General features: G+C 39.5%; 1 protein-coding gene across 9 annotated transcripts; it reads right to left on the reverse strand.

Annotated features, from left to right (window-relative positions):
* Nucleotides 1–22,910, reverse strand: LOC111251480 (uncharacterized). 9 transcript variants are annotated; one of them, XR_015328416.1, is made up of 7 exons: nucleotides 22,608–22,909; nucleotides 22,059–22,353; nucleotides 20,570–20,926; nucleotides 18,791–19,027; nucleotides 11,930–12,188; nucleotides 9,478–9,509; nucleotides 1–1,321 (listed from the first exon to the last, which is right to left on the reverse strand). XR_015328416.1 is itself a non-coding variant. In XM_022808084.2 (6 exons), the coding sequence occupies exons 3-5, from the start codon at nucleotides 20,919–20,921 to the stop codon at nucleotides 9,484–9,486; spliced, it is 615 nt and encodes a 204-aa protein (XP_022663819.1). In that variant the 5' UTR covers nucleotides 20,922–20,926; nucleotides 22,059–22,353; nucleotides 22,608–22,908; the 3' UTR covers nucleotides 3–1,321; nucleotides 9,478–9,483. The 9 variants fall into 9 exon arrangements, 8 of the variants coding, with proteins under 8 accessions (XP_022663819.1, XP_086846321.1, XP_086846320.1 ...); XM_022808084.2 differs by lacking the exon at nucleotides 11,930–12,188 and having other exon boundaries at nucleotides 3–1,321; nucleotides 22,608–22,908; XM_086990196.1 differs by lacking the exons at nucleotides 1–1,321; nucleotides 9,478–9,509; nucleotides 11,930–12,188 and adding an exon at nucleotides 13,045–18,361 and having other exon boundaries at nucleotides 20,570–20,704; nucleotides 20,843–20,926; nucleotides 22,608–22,910.
* Nucleotides 22,911–23,894: the final 984 nt, after the last annotated feature.

Below are 23,894 nucleotides of genomic sequence, written 5' to 3' on the forward strand. Positions count from 1 at the left end.
GTTACGATAAATAGCCCGCCAAAATTTTTTCATTTTGAATACACCACTTTGTAGACAGATAACTCCCACGCCTAGCCAAACCGCTACAAAACTGAACCGTTAAGTCGAGCATACATCGTGCCACAGAAGCTAGATAAAGCAATATAAATGTAATAAATTTTGTTCACTAGCACATGTGAATTTATGCCGAGTATGTAACACACTTGGGTTCTTTGTTGGACCTATATATTTCAAGCAGATAAGGCAGTTCCTTAAGCCAGAATATAATGTTTCATTATGGAGCTTTTTTGTTAACCAAGAGAAGGCCGTAGTATTAAACCTATCAATATTTAATTTCTCTATTAGAGAATCCTGCTCTCGCCCCCTCATTTAGTTCGTTTTCACTGGAACACAGCCGATACGCCTACATTAAGCCATAAAACAGCCTGCTTTCTGCTCGCAGCTACAAAAAGAAAATCTCCTGCTACAAACTCCAGTACGACATGGCAAACAAAAAAGCTCCATGTTCCTTTATTTTCGTATCATAGTTTCGTCCGATTAATCAAAACAGCAATTGAGATGTATAAGCCTTAAAAACCGTCCGTTTCGGCATTTAAAGTATAAATAGGAATAGAAAAAATATGTAAAATATAATCGGTAGGTCACAACTACTGCATTGCTCTTACCCTTTTGATGCCTTAGCTAAGTGCTGAGAATGTAAACAAAGAAGTTGTGTATATAAGCAAACGTACTTGACGACATATACATATATATATATATTCTTACAACGTTTTTATAACTTGCGTTTTGACATCGTAGTCGCCGAATGAGGTATTTTGTATTGTTTCCATTTTCACAGTAGCGACATTTATAGAAGGCTTTCAAAAACCAAACTTAACCGTTCCATCTTCTCGAGCCCCGTCGACGAGATTAAACTTGTCCTTAGCGTATGACGTATTTAGTAGTAGTCGAGTAGTGTAAACGAATAAAGTCAGACTTCAGATGTTGTAAATTAAGAACGCACACACGGTTCGGGCTTAAAAACGCAGCTGATTGACGAACTCCTCGCCAAATTACTCCAATGAAATCTTTGTAATCGTGGCAACGTTGTTTTTTGACGCGGATCGAACGCGCTTTGCTGACCCTTTAACTGTAACTTTGTAACGACTGTAACATTGAAGAGATGAATGCTTTACGCAGTGCCGAATCGACGTCTCTTCCCTCTATTTCAATAATCAGGATTACACCAACAGCTGCGTCGAAGACTACCACGATTCTGGTGCTGTACCACCCTAGCCAACACAAGCGCCCTGCTGCGTTACGTTGAATGAATAACATCGGACTGAAAAGAAAAAAATCAAATCGATTACTTTAATTAGGTAGATAGCACTAATATCCCCCTCCCGACACCTCAGCCTAACAAGGTGAGGCTTTAGCGATACTGCTGAATATGATTTATGCTTGTGAATTCAGAATCGACATTTTAGAAAGCCATATTCTCGGCGATACCTAAGTTAGAGAATAGCTCACTTATAAACTAATACCGCGTTCGGTTAATCATATTCTCAGATGAGAATGAAAATGGTCTCCCGAGTCTCCTTTTTCTTTTTTCTGCAAGTCGGACTCTTCCGTCAGTGACTGGTAAAAATAAGCAGAGCGCAAAGGCGTAAGTAGTCAGCTAGTCGGTCAAAACCATAATGTATTCTATTTAAAGTGGAGACTCTCAAGCTGCGAGACGCCAAATAAGCGATGGTAGTTTTAGGTGCGTAAACAGAAATCTTTCGGTCTCTGTTTTATTCGTTATAAATTAAATCGTTCTGTCAGCGCTCAGCCATGGAACGCTCGATACGTTCTCTTTCTAAACAGATACCTTTTATTTTTTAAGTGGATGAACCCGTGGGTAGAGCCCGTATGTGCGAGAACGCTTCGCGAATATCAACAGACCAAGTTAAACAGGTTCGAATAGCTTGAAACCTGCGTGATCTCCCCAAATACAGTGGCTGAAATACTTCATCGTTGTTCTTTGTCGTCCAAACTGTGCGAGCTACGAAGTCTATCGTTCTATTGCCGTCCGAGTCTAAAGCAACACATCGTTCCCCCGTTAAGTGTATAAACTGCTGAGTTAGAAACGAGCCCAGAATTCATCAGGATCATTTGACTTGAGGTCATTTTTAAGAAAATCTTCACAAGCTGCGCTCTGTCGAGAAATGCCATATGGATTTCCTCATCTATTTAAAAACAGATATATTTTTAGCCTTATTGACGGTGAATATTTTTGACGCATGTGTCTAATCACTTTTGAGGCAACGTTTAAGTGCGGCAACCATTGATTTGGCATGCTTCTTCCGTAAGCAAAGGTAAATATAATTTCTTTGACAGGTCTAGAGTATGTATCGATATTCCTGGTCGTGTGTCTTTAAACTCCACAATTCTATCAAAGCGAGGCTATATATTTCGCTTACGCTGGGCAAGATAAAAAGACGTGGAGGAAGCGAATTAAGTAGAAATAGGCACGTTTATAGGGTATTTTTGTACGGTCTGCGATTCGCTTCGCATCTGCTAAAGCAGCGGAAAGTCAATATTTTTATAGAGCTTTGATGCTTTTACGTATCCCGCCGTCGCCGCCGCTATTAGACGGCGACGGTACGGTGACAAAAGACAGACGGAATATAGTAAAAAAAGTCGCTAACGGAGCCTTCAGTTTCCCTGGCGGGAAAATTTGATTCGAGGTAAAGCTAATTTTTTGTTATGTCGCTGCGATCCGCGTTGCTAGGTTTTCGATTTACGCTTAATATATTACGACCTGTTTTTTTACAAGAGCTATTACATGCTTAAGACAACTCCGTTTACGGGTAAGTCGAGCAGCCTTTTTTTGGGTTTGCTAATAAACGCAAAAGTGCGATAGTATACTTTTTGGAGCTTGTACTGTGCAGGTTATCGGCCATGTTTTTTGGCGCTGAAACACTCAGTCTTGCGTTAGGAACATTAGCCGAAGATTATCGTCTTTGGCGATGAGGACGCAAACATGTCTATTAAATTATCCTCCATAGGGCGTTCTATGTTCTGACGAAACATAACACTCAGTTTTAATAGAAAGCCTAATAGAGCATGCCACGCTTTTGCATCCGTCGAAGATTTGGCGAACAAAGACGTTCAACTGCATAGCGTTTCGTAGTCTGTACTAGTTTTCGCAATACAATATAAACTATTATTAACAAATACTGTGAAAGTGGACCATTGTTAAAATACTGCAGCGCCTCGCTGAAGCTAGCAAAAATCATTAACGCTCCCGTTATTGTTTTCAAAATCATCAACGGCGAGGAAAATGCGCCGAGGTGCTAGATATCGCTCGCTAACACTCGTCGCATCAGCGTAAGAACCGTTATTTATACTCATAAACAACGCGATATAGATTGAAATGCACAGTTTTATTAATTACAAAAAAGAAAAATCAATCATTACCGGACCTGCGGAATAAATGAAGACTAAATATGGTAGAGAACAATCGAAAGGAATGCAAATGATCTACTTGAATATATTTAGCGCTATATAAATAAAAGTCGGGTGTACGTAACGCATCATGGGGCGTGACCAGTAATAGCTACGCGACGACATATTTAGTGTAGAGAAAGTTACTCGCCAGATGTCGCACGCTACTTCATCTTGAAGTGTTCGTCATTGCGTAACAAGATGCCCATTTGTACCGCATCCATGACGTGCGCGCACGCTACTCAGGGGAATAGAGTAACAGCACGATTCGTATCAATATCTCTGATATAGCTTAATTATCACAGCGTGTAGCTGGATGGGACGGTGTTCTCGAAAAACATTTCCAACCTTACCTTTTTAGCGAGCGAGAGAGATTACTAAACCGTTTGCACTTGTCAGCAGTACGCCTATCGTGTGTTTTTTTTAAACCGCTCGTTTTTTTATAAAGTATATTTGTACGTTAGATACACCAAAAGAAAGAAAGAGCTGATGAATTTTCTCTTTCTCGCGTAGCAACGATCTCCTGTAATTCGACCTTGATTTTTCAACTCCTAGGCACTTGCTGCGCAACTGCTTCTGAACGTTTCGGAACGCTCTATGAGGAAGATCATTCTGAATAGTCGCAGAGCGTGCACCCTCTGTTATGAAACGTGCTACGGTTTCATAATCCTGAGATGTGCTATAAAATGAAGTCTCTACCATGTGCGATTCGGCTAGTACGTAGAACTCTTCATTGCCGTTCGCAAAGGCACTGGGTAGAGCAAAAGGTAAATTTATTGTTTTATCGATTGGAAAGAGATAGCCAGTCAATGCTTTCAGTTTCTCGCAAGCGGTTATCATCTAATACTCAACCGCTTGGATATCGTAATAACCAGCTAAATCCAAAGCGTCGTATCTGTTTGTTTTTACGGAGACAAGTGATACGGTGATAGTAACTTCCAATTTAATAGTTGTCTAAAGCTAAAGAGGTACGGACCCAAAGGTTGATGTCTATAGCCTTGCTCGATCTTCAGTCTTTACTTCTGCATTACTAATACGTTGTAACTCATGAATGAAACCCCGTTCGGTTTTCAAACAAAAACAGTTTATGTAAACTGATCGGACGTTCAATAATCTTTCCGAGACTATTTGAAGTCGACGGAGAAGGATCATAACGATTTTTGCTGAGCTCTCTCTGTCAACAACATTACTAGTCGGTAGAAATCGAAATAATTAAATCGTGGATAGACACTTAACAAAGGGGCTGAACAAATCCATCGTCGACTCTGAAGGGTCCTGAAGGACGTGTAGGCCGTTGCCGGTATCGTCTCTGCTTTCACTTCTGTGGAAGTTGCTTTGGTCGCCGCTGCCCCGTTTTTTATCGCTCGGAGCAGGGAATAACGTCGTTCGGCTGCTGGTGTTTCCGTATTTTCTTGTACGGCCTGCCACACTTGCGACATAGTGACGCATTATTTTGTAAAGAAGTTTTAAAGTAATTGTTGGCCCCTTTACAGTAAGTAGCGAAGCTGCTAGCCAGTTTGGAGCACCGATTTCTCTCGAATGTTTTAATCGATTGTAACACTTGTCCTATCGCATGCCTGAAATAACTTTTCTATACAGAGATCTGCCAAGAAACTTGTCACTGTTAAAGCCAACCCGAGTAAGCTCGCCATCGCCAACAAGGTAGTCGTCGATTTAAAGACGATTCTACACTATTTCTCCCTGATGGTAAGGACAATGTGTCTTGAAGTTATCCTGTCAAACGAGAATGTGACCACCATCCGTCAACAGTTCGACAGTGATAATAAGTATCTCCTTCCCGTCGACGTTATTTTCAAAGTCCACATAAAAGGATGGAACCCGATGATCGACTTGGTGGCGTACTCATCAACACTGTCGATTTTTTAAAAAACATACTGCAAATACACTAACTTGTTGACGTTCAGCGAAGTCTAGACACATCGTTTTTCAACCTTTTTTCAGCAAAAATATCCCGCAAGCTAAGTGCGATCACAAACCCTAGATTATCCATTAAGTACCTTGTAAAATTAAGCTTTCTAAGTTAGCAAATTTCAAATTGACAAATCACTCTACCTCTATGTATTTATACATCTTTTTGCTATCCCCAAAACTCGATCAAAAGGTGTCATTCAAAATTCTTCACGCGTGTCACCTTTTAAGATTAGAATTTAGAAGTCAGATACTGCGTATCGATAGGTTATTTGAAATCTCGATTAACGTGCTTGCCTGTTGAACTTCGCGGCGAGTGATGATCCAGATCCGAATCCGGTCGTGCACGCGCTTCGTTTCGTGCTGGGAGCTACCTCTCGTAATGTAATGCCCAACGACAATATTAAATAAAACATTCAATGCAGTACATGACTGCTGCTGGGCAATACATCATACATACACACACAAATAGCAATAACGGTAACGTACGCAAAATAATAACGTACTCGAACAGCTGCGCGTTCGGTCGGCGAAGTTCAGAAATAACAATGAACTGAAAAAAAGAACACCAAGCAGTGTATTGTTGATAGGATTAACAAGGGTAGCGATTCATTTATAATTGGGCGCTGAGGACTGCGAAATCGATCGTGTATACACACGCTGGAGATATTGCCGAAGCTATAGGGTCTATCATATCTACATTGAGAATGTCTTTATCTTACGTGGAGCTATAGTATCCGAGCCATCACAACATGAGCTCTAGATTAGAATGAAATTTTAATTTTCCTCCTGTAATACGTACATATAATCTATAGTAGAAAAAATTAAATTTAGGTAGTTTAAAGAAAATATTGAATTGTGGTTTTAAACTATTTAGCAGATTCCGTAGCATTTGGCTAAACAGATTTAAATGTGTTTTTGTTGAAAACGTAATTTCATTGGGAGACGCTGATAAACATGATGAACGATGATAGACTCTCCGCGAGTCAAAATTCGGAACGGCGGGAAAGAATATCTTGACTGCCGTGCCCCTAAAGTCATTGAAACGAGGCCACTTAATCCAATGCTACCAATTGGACAGTTTTCGGCCTAGGTCTATATTTTGGTGAGTTTCATTTTAGAGATCGTACACTTTCCTTATTGAGTGTACTTATCGCAGCGTGTCCAAAGTAGATCAAAGCATATATTGAGTATTTATTAGGTGGCAAGTTGCACACAGTAATTTGCGAAAACATCAAAGGTGAAATTTGCGCACCATTCGTGTAAGGGTGGCCTATGTTAGCCCAGAATAGGACAAGATGACGAATAAAAATTCATTCTGAATGTGGACTACTTGCAACTAACAGCCAACTCTCGATCCGTCGACGACGTGGCTCGATATCAAAATTTTAATTAAAGTTAAAAAAAAAAACATTTCCAGCGACGGCGCTACTGGCCGTTCTGCAATATCTCCAAGATTTTTTAGCTAACGATTCTTTTTTGCCTTCTACTCCTGTGTGGCGTGTGGAAATACGGATCCGGATTCGTTCCCCGAACAAGTATGAGGTAAGTTTGTGCATACAAATGAAGACCTCCGAACACTTAATGACGACTTGCAGCAAGGGTTAACTCTGGGTCGCGTACACGTTATCAGTCAGAGTGAGCTTACCGATATATGCAGCACTTTTGTTCCTCTCAAAATTCAACTCAGACGCGTTTAAGTAGGGCGGAAATTGTTCTTTATCTCATAATCCTCTATATTCTACAGTCCCAACGGGCAACTGATTCGCCGTGTGCGACAGAAACGATAAAGAGAGATTGGACTGAACCTGAATCAGAAACAGCTATACCATGAAAAAATGTAGATGTTTGCGGGTTTATGGTGTTTAGATGATCAAAACTAATTATGTATTTTTTTCATTCGAACGTTGGCATTTTGTACTGCTACATAATCCGTGATCCACATTAGTTAGCGATAGCAGCTTGATACAGCTGTTCTCGATTTAACCTGGGCTTGGAGGCCACGTTCCGTCTCTCCACCCTCAACTGTACCGTACAGCGCCGAAAAATGGAATAGGGTTTTTTTAAGCTTCGGCACATCCAAAGCACACATTGTTGGAACGATGGGGCACAGTGGCAACGGCAACGGCAATGGTGGCATATAATTAAATGTGATAATTAAGCACATGAAGGAACCTTTATTCCCCTCATTACCACATGTTGGTACCGAACAAACGTGAGCAACTGTTAGTCTGAATCGCGCAGTTGTCGCCACCGACAGTGGCGATAAACTCCCAGCAAAAGGCCAGCGGGATCCAGATGAACGCGTAACATGTGACAGTGCTGGTAAAATCTTGATTATCATGAGTAATATGGATGAAATAAATTCGTTTTGCGATAAGCGATATTAACAGGAAACAAATATGGAAACATTAACTGCGTGTTGGGCCGTTAGCAAATTTAAATGGCGACAGCGGCAGCAAGTATACGGCTTCTCTCTCATATATAGGAGAGTGGCAGTATAGGTACCCATTTCGTGACGGGGCGCTAGACGACGTGCTGTCTGCTGCGGCAGAGCGCTATCTTCAATTGCCGCCAAAGACTTCAGGCGCCAAAATCCCAAACGTTAGAAACGAGGTTCCAGACACAACTTCAGAAAACAAAGTAACTTCTTTTTTCAGCAAATGGAAACGCTGCAAAAAAACAAATAGTAAAGGGAACTCATCTTGTTCTTACGTTCACGATGTAGTAGTCCACTTGCTTTTTATGGAACCCACGCTACCTGAGAGCAGCTCTTAAAACAGTTAAAAAAATTTAGCCGGTCTAAACCTGCGTTGTTAGGACAAGCTCTGAGCTAGCATTGTTCACTGATAAACAGATGCGTGTACTTTCTAGGCGATGCACAGCTATTTGAGACATAGATTCAAGCTCTTCATTATCCATTCGGAATTTGCCAGCCCATAGAAGCGAAAACTGACAGGGATTTATTAATCTGACCAACGAAATGGCCGGACAAAACGAACCGATATATAATTAGATGGGTTTTATCACATCATAAGTGGAATAATGGGTTTTCATTTGTCAAGGCTATGTTTATCCGGACTAAATGTGGTGCAGTACGCTTTAGGTAGAATGCGCTCAAGTACCATCACTGGATAGTCTGTCTGATAAATTTTGTGATTTCTTCATTTAATATCTTGAGTTGGTACACCACAACTGTACTTTTTAAATAGGTATTATCTAATACCTATATAACCTGATTTATGCACATTCCATTCCTTCCAGACTCAAGGGACATTTTCCAGTTAAGGGAATCGGGCATAACTGGCTTAATCAGGCCAAAGCCAATGTCAAAGTTAATTTTATTTATATGCTTAAAGACAGATAGTTTTATACGATTTTTGGAGTGAAAAGGCAATAAGATAACCTTATCTTCTTCACGACAACTTTGCTAGCATTAGCATAGTCGTTAGAGTGACAGCTCACTCGTTTTGTATCGCTCGCCAAACTATTTTTGCTGGACATCGCAGGCATCAGATCAGAAAAGTGTACTATTTAATATCATTTAACGATCAACGCTTTTCTAAAGCGCCATTCTTAAAAGGAGGTAAATTGTCGCTCCGGATGAAACAGATCTTTTGGGTTTTTGATTGTTTAGACAATGAACTGTTGACAGAGCGATTGGTTAGACACGAATTGGGATCACATTCTACTTTTAGCCTTCGAGTGAACATTTGAAAAAAATGTCTATGTTAAAAACAAGTCACGTTCGTAACAGAATCTAAATGGTACAAGTGTGCTACAAGCATCTCCTGTAGGCAAGGTTTCTGCCATACAGATCTTAGCAAAGAAGGAACTTATCGGATACTTCGTTTAGGTAAAAACAAATAAATAGCTTTTATATCATTTGGGGTTCTTTCAGAAAGTCAGTAATCATTTAATATTATCTTAAGAAACGTTGGTGGATCATACGTTTATATAAGAGAGTACGAATACAATAGCAAACCATCAAATCAATGGGACTTCGATAAATGCCGATAAGACGTTTGTTTACTATTCACTTGCACATGACATTGGAATAGTAGTTGGCAAGAGCCTTACCTCACTTCACTTCACTCTCTGCGCCCTCGCTCCTGAAAAAGAAGTAATATGTTGGAAAGTTAACATTCTTAGAGGCGAACCTTGTTCCACTAAATAGAACCGGACGTAATTGCACAGTTACAATTTAGGACTGCACAAAAGCGGTGACTAGATATTGTCATGCAGTTTCCCTTTTACCAATAATCTGGGGCCTTTGCAGATCGTAGTGTAACAACTTATGATATGCTGCTTTTTACAGGGCTATTTACGTAGGCAAATGTCACACCGGCAAAGTTGTTCTGAAGTTTAAACGCTGAATCCTAAAGTGTAATAGCAATGGTAACATTCAAGAATAATACGCTTTTCAATTATAATATGCCTATTGTTATTAGATCCCTACCACACTAGGGTCTATTGGAGCTGCCCCGAGCCGTTGTTTGTAATTATGGTCTACCAAAACAAACAAACGAAACTAAAAATAGGAAGAAATATATATATATATATATATATACACTGGTTATAGTAAAAATGCTTTAGGTGTGGGCTTGATTAGCTGGATGAAAAAACGTTTGTACAAGATATCCACTAGGCTTTTACCGACGGGAGAGAGTAGATGGGGCGCCTAAAAGCCTAACCCTCTTACCTCATTACCAAAATTACTTTAGCTCCTTCATGTGCCCCTGCCTTAGAAAACAATCTCGGGTCCGCTGTATCGCTAGCGAACTAAGCCAAACTAAGGAAATGAGCAAGCTTGCAAATCATACATCTGATCAATCCAATGGAGTTCGAGACCTCAGGTAAGACGGATCTCCTGATCCTTAATACACTAAAATAAGTGGGTCAGAGATTTGTTACAGCTACGAGGAATGAATAACAAGGTTATTCATTTATCACAACAATTATCACGTACAGGGAGGAAACTTCCAGCTGTTCCAGATCCATCTGGGCATAGGGAGAATGATCAAGCCTAAAGAAGGCCTTGCTTTCAAGTTTGTTCATTAGTGTAGCGTAAAAATAAGCATAGATAGTAGTTAAAGTATGCTGTACGTAGCGTCGAAGTAGTGACTTTGGAGGGATAGCTTGTCACATATTATCTCGTATAGGCGATGCCACACCGTTAGCTCACACACGACGGTTATGGGTCACGAAAGCCACATGCGAAAAGACGAAATCAACAAGCTGCAAAACGAGTGACGACGTTAGTGGAATTACCCTGTTATAGTCCATGATAACCTTGGTTCCGTGTAAAATAAACCTATGCCAGCCATCTCGTCTCCCCATTTACGTGGTGTAGCGCAATAAGTAACCGCGGTCGCGGTTTTTATGCCAAAAAAAGACGAGAGCTGTATTTAGGGAAAGGACGTCCCCCAGATAACATTTTTCACCCTCCCTGTGATGGGAGTTATAACGGACCTTGTGCTAGGAGGTACATTTTAAGCGATTAAGACCGATTGGTCAGGGTTGCAAATTACTCCTACCAACAATATGACATTTTACACGAATCGTTTAAGCCTTTGTTTTGCCTAGTCTTTGGCTAACTATTAAAAGTGAGATTTAGATGCTCCATGTATAACAGTGTTGTAGGCATACATATTTACTGAACTCCTGAAACTTCCTAAAAATCGGAAGCAGCCACAGGAGGCAAGACGAGAGTGGAATTTCCTTATCTCCCTAAGGGCACTCTGTTGTTTGTATTATCAAAAAGGTTTATATCTTATGTTACCATCGTTAAAAGTTTGTGTATCACTAAGTGCAACATGTTAGCGTTCAGCGATATTATACCTCTCGCGGTATCGAAAGTCCAGGTACAGAAATTAATTAATACTGCAATATAGAAACGTGTTAGCTTGCAAAGCAGGTTGAATTTCTTCCAGTACGACAAAGCCAACATCCAGAATTGAGTGGCCACTGTGTAAGCCATACGTTCCGCACGGGATGGTCTTTCGTGGTGGCAAAGTTTCCACCGGCCTCTAAGTCAGAATAGAAGATAGAAATTTGTGCTCTTTTTAACAGTACTGTTTCATGGACACGTTGTCGTTAACTTACCTTTGCCTCTGGAAATTATTCCAGATTAGATATTCCAGATAAAAGATTAGAATAATCAGCCGGGACTCACCGAGGATCTTCCCAGGCTGTAGGTGTAACGCAGAGTTATCTCTGACGGTTTATTCCGTTTTTCTTAGTTAGTCGAAACCTCTTTGGTGTAATGACTACAAATGTAGATATACATATTTTTAAAGTGACTGCTTTAAACGAAATTGTTAGAACGATTCATTGCAGAATACAGTCCCACAAAATGCAATGCGTTTTGCCGACCATTACATATGATACTGCAAATGTTGCTGGACGAAGACTCGCCATGGCGGAATCATCAAGGTTGACCCATTACATGAGTTTAATGACTATATCTGGGCTCCATGTTGTAATTGGAAGCGAACGGTGCAACATTCCACATAGACGGAAGGAGGCTTACGTGAGCTTGAATTGTATCTCGTCGTAGTGATACAGGGATGGGCCATTTTGTATCTCTAGTTCTCACTTATCCTGAATAAGCTGTTATTGGCAGCGTGTGACACATCGCTTTGACACAGATCGAGAATAAAGATATCGATGAACCCTGGTATCCTTGGACGTAGCGTTGAGAGTATCGTCAGAGAACCTGCGCCGACCGCATAACGTTTAGGCTGATCGATAGCCTTGAGGACAGCCATTACTAAAAAAATAAATGGAACCTGGAAGCAACAACAGAGCTTTTCTATCGTAGTGGTAATGCTTTATTTATCCATCAATCAGACATGAAGTTATTATTGTAACATTCTTAATTCTGTTTCTAAAAAAACAGAAGCCCTTTCATTAGTCCGGCGCTTACCGACGGTTTGCTGAGTTCTACATGAACGCTAAAGAATATATTAGAACTATAGAAAGCGTATTATAACAAATTTATCGCTAAAGTTAACTATGGTTTCATGTTAGTATGAAGCAGGATGACCTGACGATTGTTTGTCAAGCCTTTTCCTTTGACTAACCTAATTCATTCGATGAAACTGAAACAAATTAGACTCTCTGGTTAGCTATCTCATTCATAGAAAGCAGTTTCTAATTAACCAGATCTTCGCTGCCCTACTAAACAAAAAGCATAACATTTTTTGGATAAGGGTTGGGTTAGATCCTGAGCCTTTGCTGTTCTTCTAGAGCCACCCACAACGATCTTAACATACAAACATCATTTCTCATCACCGATGATAACTTTGTGGAAAAATCGGCCTCATGACGGTAGATATCGGGCGAGATATTAAAATTCTTCGCCAAGCAATAGATGCTTGTTGAATTCGCGAAGTGTCGATATAAACCCAAGGGACTTGAAATAATTCACGACGATCGTATTTCTGCAGCAAGTATTTTCGACCAACTCCGGACTTTTTTTTATCTATCAGAACTATCTTCAAATGATCGTCATCAAATTCTCATAATCGGCTAGAGGGCAAGGCATCCTTTAAATCCCCTAATACGGTTTTTAAACTTGATAGGCAACTTTGGAGCAGTCTCTTAAACGTTCATGTTTTTACCGTAGAGAAAACAAATATTCCGAACTGTTTCGGCAGCATTTTAGGTTGAAAGTACACTCTTTTTTTATTTATTTATTTATTTTTTTTATTTCGAACACCTTTTCGAGTTGAAATTACACTTAAAACCATCACAGCGTAATAATAGAGTAATAGATAATAGAACGGTACATCAGAAGTAAGCAATAACTAACGAAAAGTGAGAAGAAGAACTATTAAAAGAGCGCGGGAACTTTTTTACGTTTTATATATATATATCATAGAGGTACCATATAGATCGCTTAAATATAGTTCTACTTAACTATGCACACACTATAAGTATGTAAAATTAGGTGAGTAAAATTTATTCACACAAAGTAATATTTATACAAAGACTGTCACATAACAGTGTTTCATGCAAACATGTTCTTGCAGGTAATTCTGACAATAATATATTTAGAATTATTTAAGGCTCTAGGTTTCTATAAATGAAATATAGGCAGCATATGCCAAATATATAGAGCAGTCGGTCATGAGATTAAAGCCTTACTACGCCCCCTCAGTTTAGGAGACGATTGGATGCCATTTTTTTGTCTACCATAAAGGTTATACGAAAAAGAAGAAGAAAAGATTCGAGCTGAAAAGAAAATCATTTTCTACCAATGTGCGTTACAGGCGTTGGTCACTGGGTCGCATAGACAGCAAGACTGGTAAGAAGAGTATTATTTACTTATATAAATTCAACGCAAAAAAGGTATAGGAGCAGCCAGGTAACACGGCAAAACGCTTTTGCTATATTACCAGGCTGCAAGCTGTAAGCTTTGATACAATTCGGTATAGAGAGATTGCCTGAAAGGGAAGCAGCTAATTATTTACTAGTAAATCAAAAGGCTTTCTTCATTTAATTCATAACCTTTCATAGGTAGCTGCTCCTTTCCTAAACGAAAAGGGCATTAACATCAAATCTACATATATCTTTGAATGATTGACGTTGTCATTCAGACAATTGTTTTATGCCCTTAAAAACTAAAAAAAAAAAAAATGTTTAAAAATCACTACATTAAAAATATAAGCTTTTTAGCTTATATTTATCTGTGTACTGTATAGTACAGGAAATGGTCTCGAAACACTGTTGTTGCCACAAGATATTATGTATAATAAATATAATTACTGATAAATGAACACGGGTGACAGGTTTCATTAGCCAGAGTATACTTGCCGACAATACTAGTTTAGTCTAAAAGGAACATATAATATTAAGTTGAAAATGACGAGTCTACAACAATGTATTTTTATATTTATAAATACAAAAAAAATGATGATATTGATGAAAATGTGTGAGGTACGGATTGTTACAAATACCTTTGGACTTAAAATAAGTGTGGTCCGATCCTTCACCACAAGGTCGCTGCCTAGAACAATCATCATAGTTGCATTTGGTTTAACACATCAATGAGATTAGCTAAGTGGTTTCGACAAATCTGTAAAATCTCACGTTTGTAACGAGTGAGCGTAGGATACCAGGTGTGCACGCGTGAAGAAAAAAGAAGATCAATATAAAATAGCTTGAGGCACCTGTTTCGAATCAGCTCATCAACGAACAGGTCATTTGTCTTTGGTGATGCGTGTTCTTCTCCAAAGTTTTTACCAAACGAATATAGTGCCGAATCTTTTGCTATTTTTTGAGATCTTATAGTACTTTTATTTGATACGATCTTATTTTATGGTAGGAGTGCGAATTGGGCCTCAATTTAGCTTGGGAGTTAATATTGGTCCATACATGTCCCAATACTTTGTACTAGAGCGAAAGATGCAGCGCACTTTTAGGCTGATACATCGTCATACGTTCTATTTTGAAACTGATGCAATTGTATTTTGTTTACTGGTCTGTTGACAGGGCTATGAAATTGAATCCCAAGTAACAGCATAAAGTGTGTTGCGTATCCTTTGACATCAAACATTTTGGCCTGAAGATACAAACACAATAGGACAGGCTTTGAGGGTTAATCCTTGTGGGACAACGAAACATCCCCATATATCTTTTATAGTCAAGGAGCCTAACCTGAATCAGCTAATAAAGGAACTTGCTTTTGTCCACTAATAGCAACTGCTTATTACCAATCGAGTAATTTATAAGTATGCCTTTGTGGCTCCAATTAACACGAATTGACTAAAGAAAAATTCGCTTCTAATTAACCCACTGAACTAAAAATATCTGCATATTATAGAAAACGAATTCTCTGTGTAGACGCCGATGACTCGCATGATTTTTCAGTCTCTTTATTTTAAAACAACTCTCCTATGTGGCCCTTACAAACACTACGTAGCTTATGTTGCTCATGATAATGAAACAGCCTAACGAGTATTTTTTTAACCTAAACAAAGACTAGGCAAAAACATACCAAAAAAAAAAATAGAGACCCACTGGTTCACGGCTGAAAACGCTCTTTTCCTGGAATACTATTGCCCGAAAATGGTTCAATGAGACTGTGGCAGACCTGCACCACCGGTTGTGTCTTCCTATGCTCGTCTCCAGCCCTGTCGCGACACGTTTCTCACTACAGCGTGAACGATCACCACTAACCTTAACTAAATCCGTTAACTGCCATGGAACATACCATTTACTTACTTTAGCTCCAATTTTCTTATAGTGTAATAAGCTCTTTATCTACTAACATTACTTTCACAACCAGAAATGGCGTTCGCTTTTCCACTCTATTTAGATGCTACTTGGCGGACGAAGAAGAGAAGCTCCTTCCCCATCGACTGGACTCTTCTATTGGAAGCAGGTCGAGCCCTCCTCGTTTTTCTGTCCCGTTGTTTACTTTCCTTTTGACTTGTCGATAAAACCCACTCCTGGAGTTCGCGCCCTAACTATCCAGGCTCTGCCTTCTCATGTCATCGCCTACTCGAACCTTCTACCTGCATTCTGCTCTCGTTCACGACCCGGTACTTGTGAATTTCACCGTTCTACAGCTATTTTCCGCAAGTGCCATTAAATAGGATCTTCTGGATCTACTTATGAAGCGTTACGACAAAATCCTACTCCAATATGATTTCCGCTAAACTTGGCCGGCGACAAGCTTCTGCTTAAACTTTCATCGCGTTGTTACAAGCTGGCTAATATATTTTTGAAGCTTATAGTCAGCAAGGAAATAAACGAATGTTATCACTTCCCTAACACCTCCATACGTCTACGGCAGGCATGAATTAATTTCTGTTCTTTTATTACTGCTTGTCTGCTACAATTTTATGGAAAATTCTCCAACAGAGATATCTACGAATTTTCAACAAAATATATCCTAATATGCCTTATATGCCGTCATCTGTAATATTTCTCAAATGTATTAGATGGTGAAATTTGTATATAATACGTGAAACGACCTGATCTGAATTTGTTTACACGTCTGCTTAATGCTCTGGTATTCGATTATATAATACTAGGCCTTATTCAAACAATTGTTATTACTTCGTTCAGGGTCATCTGAGTAACCTGTATACTTTAATTCTCAACGTGCTCAGTTAAATGTCAAACTAACCGTCTTTTAGCCCTGTGTCTTTTTGACTCTATTAGGCAATCGTGGGCGAAATAATTGTAGACATGTCTATTCCTTGGGGGTCCAACCCTGTGTCTGTTTTATTACTCACAAGATCTTTGCTTGAAGGTGTGGTATTCAGGTTCATTCAGAAACTCGCCAAAAGTTTAAGAGTACCAAGATTTAAGGAAGATAATTCTAAAAAGGTGAACGCTGAGTACAATCATGGTTATTATAGTTACCTGCTATTATAGAATCCTTACCTACTTAAATAATAAAGTTACTGCCTTCACACGAAGACGAATTAGGTTAGGTTATTATCGTATTGTATCTATTGTGTGTCGTATAAAACGTAAATCGATCATTTAAACGCATTTAAGTACCCATCATTAGTCACATGGCTAACAATTAGCCTACAGCTTTTCGTACTCCGAGTGCGCGGCGACTACGTGGTAAAGGCGTTCGTTCAGTTTTATATCATTTTGACTGGACGGGGCAGCGGCAATGACATAAGGCCGCCATTTTGAGCATGAGGCCACAGGTGGCTTGTCGTGGCCTTGGGCAAGGCCACTCAGGAAGAATAGAATCATCGCGTCAGCGACGCCCTCATCTGAACGGCGAGACCTCGTTAACAGTAAATCAAACGGCACAAGGCTTAAAAAATGCTGCTGGCAAGTAGGAAGAGCTGAATGAAAGGCAAGGAAGGGGAGTAAACGAGCTGCAAGGTACTTAGTTAGACAATGACGTAAAGTAAATACACATTGAAAGAGGAAACAGCGCCACCAAGCGTGCTTTACGTCCAGCCGATACGGCCTTGCCGGCTAAATCGATAATGATTTATCACTGATGATGAATAATCCTGTTTAGCAATTGTGGACTTCTGTATTGCTGGACATTTGTAGAGGTGTTAATTCTCCATAATGTAATATTTTATATATGCAACCTCCTCAGTCGTACGTCTTTGGTGATCTTTTCCACTGACCTTCTAGAAAATGGTTGCCAGTCATTCACTGGTGAAATGAAAAATAGGAATAATGAAACGACAATACCATGACAGTCCACTACGAAAAAAACAACGTGAAATGAACAAAAAAAGTTTGTGTATATATTTCACTACGTGCGATATTTTTCTTTAAAGGTTTGTGCGATGTGATTGATATGGTTATAGAGAGACTATATCATATATATTGTTTGGGGAGTTCGTTATAGGCCGATTCGAAGAGCGGGCAGACCCGAGTCAGTCTGCGCAAGTGTTACGGAGGTGGACGTAAACTCGTCCATTGGAGCATTGGATGTGGAAACCATATTCGGTTGGATAAGTGGGGCTTGCATTTTTATCCTGTCGCTTGTAAGCCGGCCGAATATCAATTAAAAGTTACTTGTTCCTACAAGTCACAGCCTGCTAGAGCTAAAAACTGGCCATGCTAATAAAGTCAATTTCCGCATCCGTCAAGATCCAGATATCCCACATTTCACGTTCTCCCGCTACAAGCAGTAGACTGAATGTCAGCCTATTTTACCTACTTTAAATAAAAAATAAATAAGTTTTTTACCTGATGTTGTGAATAACTATAATAATTGTGCTGGATAGAAATAACCTAATTCTAATGGACCTTTTACGATATATATATATATATATATATATATATACATACATATACGTAGAGATTTATGATGAACTAAAACAAATTCTTAAGGATCGGAGCATGAACGTGTGATATTATTCTCTCGTCCCTTTTTTCGGCTTGGTTCTATCACTTAACGCAACTTGCTGCGTTATCCCGACAATCAGCTGCAGCTTACAGTTGAACCAGTGTTCATAATTTTCTTAAAGGATTAGATAAAATGGCAAAAGGTTTAAATCCAGAGTATAGAGTAACTGAGATAACAAGCATTCTAAGTATACCGGTTCAATGTCAAATATGTCTTTGGATGACTAATGCTAGTTCTATTTTTTCACGTTAAAGTTGGCCTATTTTGGTAATGCCAATTTGAATAATGATCAATTCAAGAGATGGCTGCACTTCTTAATTGTACAATGTCCGTGTGCCTCGTTCGAATTAATATCTTTAAAATATGATTAAACGTTATAGTGTCGTTACCAAAGGCAACTGTCTCAATACTCGACATTAAAGAAATATTTCACTACTGAACTTTACTTCCAGTTATAATAACACTACAGCAACGTATTTAGAGTTGATGCATTATTTTCTATAGAATATCTAATGAAATAGATATGCATACAGGTTGACTTACTTTTAACACTAAATAGTTTAATGGAGGCACAGGACGGCCGCCCTGGTGACGGACGTGGTTCTTGAGCTCTATCCCTGGCGTTATTACCAATTAGTTGTCCTTGCGTCAGCGAGGGCCACCGAAAACTGCCTCTACCGCCGCACAAATAGGCTGAGCAATCGAAAAGCTGTGAGCCACAAGTACCAGTAAAAGCCAATTCATCCGATTCCAATGGCTTAGACTGGAGGGGATAGCCTGCTGAGGGTTGGATCACCAAAAGTTTTACTCAATCTAATTAGTTACCGAAAGCGATCTATTTAACTAATACAAACTGAACAATTAGTTACTCACAAATAATGGCTGACAATAAATTACACCTTTTTATATTCCCTAATTAAATGCTTGACGCTGTTGTGTCTACCCTAGTTCTTTGATGTTCGTGATGCTACCAAGCATTGTACAGCTATAGCAAACTAGCATCCTCTTCCTTAAGGATCATTTTCTTTCCTGAAACCGCTCGTCCAAAACAGTCTATTTAAGCAAGAAACTCACGGTGCTGCGGTCGAGATGAACAATAATGTTCACACCTTTTCCCACGATTCGATATATTTGAGGTGTTATACAGAGTGTCAGCTGGTATGGATCTTATTTGATCGATCAACGTTGCGCATCGACATAACGGGATGTCCTAATCTAGTTGTTTCCATAACTTCGGAATCGTGTAAGGGAAATACTTGGAACCCAGTGTCGGATAAAGTATGTTATAGGCCACCGTTCCATCTTAGCCGCTGACACATCGTGCTGGCGCTCGCTGAGGTCACTGGAACAAAACCTATGATAGGAGCTTCAATTGATGGAGCAGCTAAATTGCTGGCTCACCTATATGAGGCTCGCTTGACCTCGTAGTAACGTTTTCGGCAATGGTCACCAGCAGTGGTTCATTTTTCGATACTACCGACGTTTTACTTACGCTATCCACATTGCTGGCCGTTCCTTTAACTTCGTCAGCTTCAGCTACGTCTGCTAGCGTTACGCTGGGCTAGTGTTTCTCTTGTCAGTATTAGCGGGGTTTGTGTTGTCGTCTGTGTCATTGTTAGCTGCGTAATTTGGTTTCTCTTCTGCACGTCCCTCGGCAGTCACGGTAGTCTCTCTCCTCCGGCCCTTACGATCCGTATTGCCAGCCATTTTTCCATAGCTAGATCTATTTTCAGTGATGTTAATGCCTTCTCAGTTAGAGTTACAGTGCTGGCTTCACCAGGCTTTATCGTTGCCAATTCTGTCACCACTTTCTCAACAGAGTAAGTTAAAGTATTTTCAGACTTCGTGCTAGGTGTGGCCTCTTCGACATGAATAGTGTCAGATAATTCAGCTGTCGTTTTTTCAGTTGCGTCTGTTAACGTTATGCGTGTGTCATCAGTTAGCGGTTGTAGTAGCGTCTACTTCGGTGAGGTTATGTTTCATTATCGGAAATTCCAGTTTCCGCTGCGCTGGTTATTGATAATACTGCAGTCATATTACCTTGAGGAATATCTGTGCAGATACAATTGACTTTAGTGTTATTAGCGGTATTTGTCTTTTTGGCTGATTCAGAAATTGAAATTTGGTTTTCAATATCGGATTTGTGAATGCGTGAGTCTCGTTGATTGTTGTCATGCGTTGAAGGACTTGTGAATGCTACGGAAAGCTCAGATTCTCCGCGATCAGGGTCAGTGTGTTGAGGAGATATCGTTAACAGTTTAGACACTAGGGTTTTAGCGGATACAATCAGAACCGTTTAAGGCGTAGGTGCCGTAGTCTTACCCAATTCGACAGTGGATAATGCATCTTGAGTGAACGTCTTTCTAGAAAGAATTGTTGTCGGCGTTGCTTCAGTCCGTGTGGCCGAGTTCGGTGTTACGGTGGTAATATCCTGACGCCTAGTTTCAGCCATCCTTCCTGATATCACAGTCAAAGTTTGAAAAGTTTTGCTTAGAGAAGCGGCTGCCGTCGACGACGTTTCCTTTTGAAGAAACCTTTTCAAGTGAAACAGCGATTCTGATCCAATATAAATCGTTAATCCTTTTGATAACCAACCTATCCAAGCGTTTGGAATTCTCGTTTGCAGAAACCAGCTGATACTGCCCGAAACGACAGTGGTGTAAAATGTAGGCATTTTACCTAAAAATCCAACACATATAGAAGGGCCAGGTGGTAAAACAAAAACGAGCATGAAGTACTGCATGGCTAGTAATAGAGATGTTCTCGGTTGTTCTTACTATATATATATATACACTATATATACTAAACTCTATCTTAAACTATAATATAAACCACTTAATGTATTGCCGCATTCTAAAAGGTCTAATATGATTCGCTAAATCGCATCAGTAGCAGGTAACACTAACTATATTCGAAGTATCAGAGGCAAAAATCTTTCATACAGGCAATAGGATATACACACGAAGTTGTTTCTTTTTTTTAAATAGTTTCGAAATTGTCATGTATTTTTTTGTTTTATTGTAAGTATACTGCCAACTATTGTATCTGTTACATCACGTTACTAACTTGTATTTTAATATCCATACTCTGTGGTATGGCTCAGAGGAACATTGCAACGCACATTCTAAAATTTTCAGCCTGAATAAGGTACAAGGCCGTCTCAGATAGCTGTTTTATTCAACCCTGGAAATTCCTCCAGTCTTATTCCCATCACAGGTTTACTACAGTGTAAAAAATGCATAAGGTAATTGTTGGCTCAGACACAGTTTCACTGAATGGACAACTGACGTTCTATGATAATGAGCGTTTCGAGTTCTGTATCCAGAATTGAGTTCGTATCGCTGTAGACGTAATAACATTGCACGACACATGCTATATAGAACATAAAAGGACAGCTACTAATTTTCTTGATATGCGTTAATAATACGTAGTCTTTCCATTGAGATTGCCGTGCCAACAACCTAGTTCATGTAAAAAGGAGCTTTTTTTTCTCTTAAAAATTTCATTTTTTTGCTGATCTTAATTACATTTTGCATACCTTACAAACCTTTACCCCATTTCTGTTCTAATTTGACTAAAATTATCACTTCTCTTGCTTAAACATTTTCGTAACGGTGTGTTCAGTCTGATACAATATGAGCAATATCTTATGCTTCATTTCGATACTCTAATCAGCTTTTTAGGGCTCACAGCTCAGCTATTTAGGGTCACAATTGTAACACAATACACCAGTTGATATCGTATAAGCGAACAAATACACTGACACCCGCCTTTGTGCGACATAGCCACAATATCATATGAATGGACCTACCTGCTTTTGTGTGGCTGGCAATCCTCCATTTATGCTGCACGCACCGCTTGTCACGACTTCGTAGATAAATGCAGAGCTCCGTACGTACTTGCTTACACGTTCGGCCGTTGCACGTGTCGAATAACGTTTTCCGGTCTTCTTTTATTTCACACGATGACGTCTTGGCACGGTTCTGATAAGTAGCATCCCTTATATCACCTTCCTAATCACATCCTGATCTCGTTGGTGCGGCCTGAGGTACGGTCGATAAAAAAATGCCTCATGGCTAGGGTACTGGGAAGTCAGCAGGAGCGGTCTGTAGCAAATGTGGCAAAGTTACGCAATAAATTCCTATTTAGCAACAATAATCGAGAATTATCTCGAGTTTCTGTTCGTTCGAAATTATCATCTGCCTTTTCCTGTCCATCAGTGGAATCACCTCAATAACATCAGAGAGATAATTATATGTTAGAAAACAAATATTGCGTGTTGCTAGCTAGCCCTTCTCCTTTAGCTTATACACGTAAAACAGGCAATGATGGTTAGTTAATGTACTTGCAGTTCACCTACATGAATATTAAATAGCTCATCATGCGTGAACTGTTGGGATCACTTGAAGTTCTATTATGATTAACGGTCATCTTATCCCTCTGCACGGGTCAACTATTATTGAGCAACAGGATACTTTTACGAGAAGCTATATAGCAGTTAACGTGTGAACAAAAGCCAAAGCCGTTAAGGAGGTGGTCATGGACAGTAAAAAATAAGGTTTATGAGGAACAATACGAGGTGCCCGGCACTGTAGTTAGCGGCTGCCGCCGTCTATGAGCCATCCGGCGGCCAGACGGCTTCTACTGTAGGAAAGACGGCAAATAATTCGTGACCACTGCGGGTATTTTACTCCGCCTTACTTTGGAGAAGAGGCCGTCATTTATGGGCACCATTGCCTCTTTCGAATCCCCCATTTCCGCCATGATTGACTCATGGACGGCTGTGTAAAGCATGGCTCAGTGAATAATTGATATCTTTTTTTGCGTCCTTTAGTGTCTCCTTCTGCTGAACACAATTGCCTATTTGCTTTGCATGAACAAGTCTTTGAAATCACTTCTCCTTCATTAGGATAGTGTCAAAGACTTGCCCCCATCGAAAGGATAGATCCAGATAGTCTATCACATGGCGTTATCTTTAACAGGCTTATGAAATGGCACAGTAGCTCCTTAGTACCGTCAAAATTCCTAGTTTTTCTTTTGCTGATGGTTAATTGTTATAAGTCCTTGCTTTGCCAGGTGTTAATATTGTTTTGTTTGGCTTGCGGAATTTTCCATTGACTTTGGGCTTTAATAATAAGCATATTAATTAAAACTGAAACTAAGTTTAGCAGCTTTTTGAATTTTGCCGATTTCAAAAATTACTTAACCAACTTAGTCGTTTCGCGTACTCTACGTCTAAGGAATATACGCCCACGGATGGTCATCGACGAAAAATATATGAATCTAATTCATTGCCAGTTTATTTCGGTGGCTTTTTAACGTCAATAAAAGACGAATAACGTTCGTCAAAAATGATGTTGTTTGCCAATCGACACATCTTGGTTTGGAGCCCGAAATTGGGGGTGCTCCCTATGATCTGGACAAGCTCCTATGTATATATATATGCAATACTATCAGAAAACGAAAAACTTAAAGTAATTAATAAAAGATGACAAACAAATGTTATTTGAGAATATCTAGTTTTGTTGTTTAAGCAGAATAGAACTATAAAAAGTATGTTTTTTGAATGTCACCTGCTACAATTTTGTAACCAGACATGGAAGCACACTCCTTATCTAACATAAATGGCAAAATGGAAAACTTAAAT

This window comes from Varroa destructor, unplaced genomic scaffold (assembly GCF_002443255.2).
Source record: "Varroa destructor unplaced genomic scaffold, Vdes_3.0 BEIS01000005.1, whole genome shotgun sequence".
Taxonomy (NCBI): Eukaryota; Metazoa; Arthropoda; class Arachnida; order Mesostigmata; family Varroidae; genus Varroa; species Varroa destructor.

Bases quoted from the DNA above. Each gene is read 5' to 3' on its own strand.
- LOC111251480 (XM_086990192.1), bottom strand. From the start codon at position 20,921: ATGCCTACATTTTACACCACTGTCGTTTCGGGCAGTATCAGCTGGTTT. The intron at 19,028-20,569 runs GTAAGACTACGG...TCCAACCCTCAG, and splicing joins ATTATCCACTGTCGAATTGG to CAGGCTATCCCCTCCAGTCT. The intron at 18,362-18,790 runs GTAAGTCAACCT...TAATCCTTTAAG, and splicing joins TAAACTATTTAGTGTTAAAA to AAAATTATGAACACTGGTTC.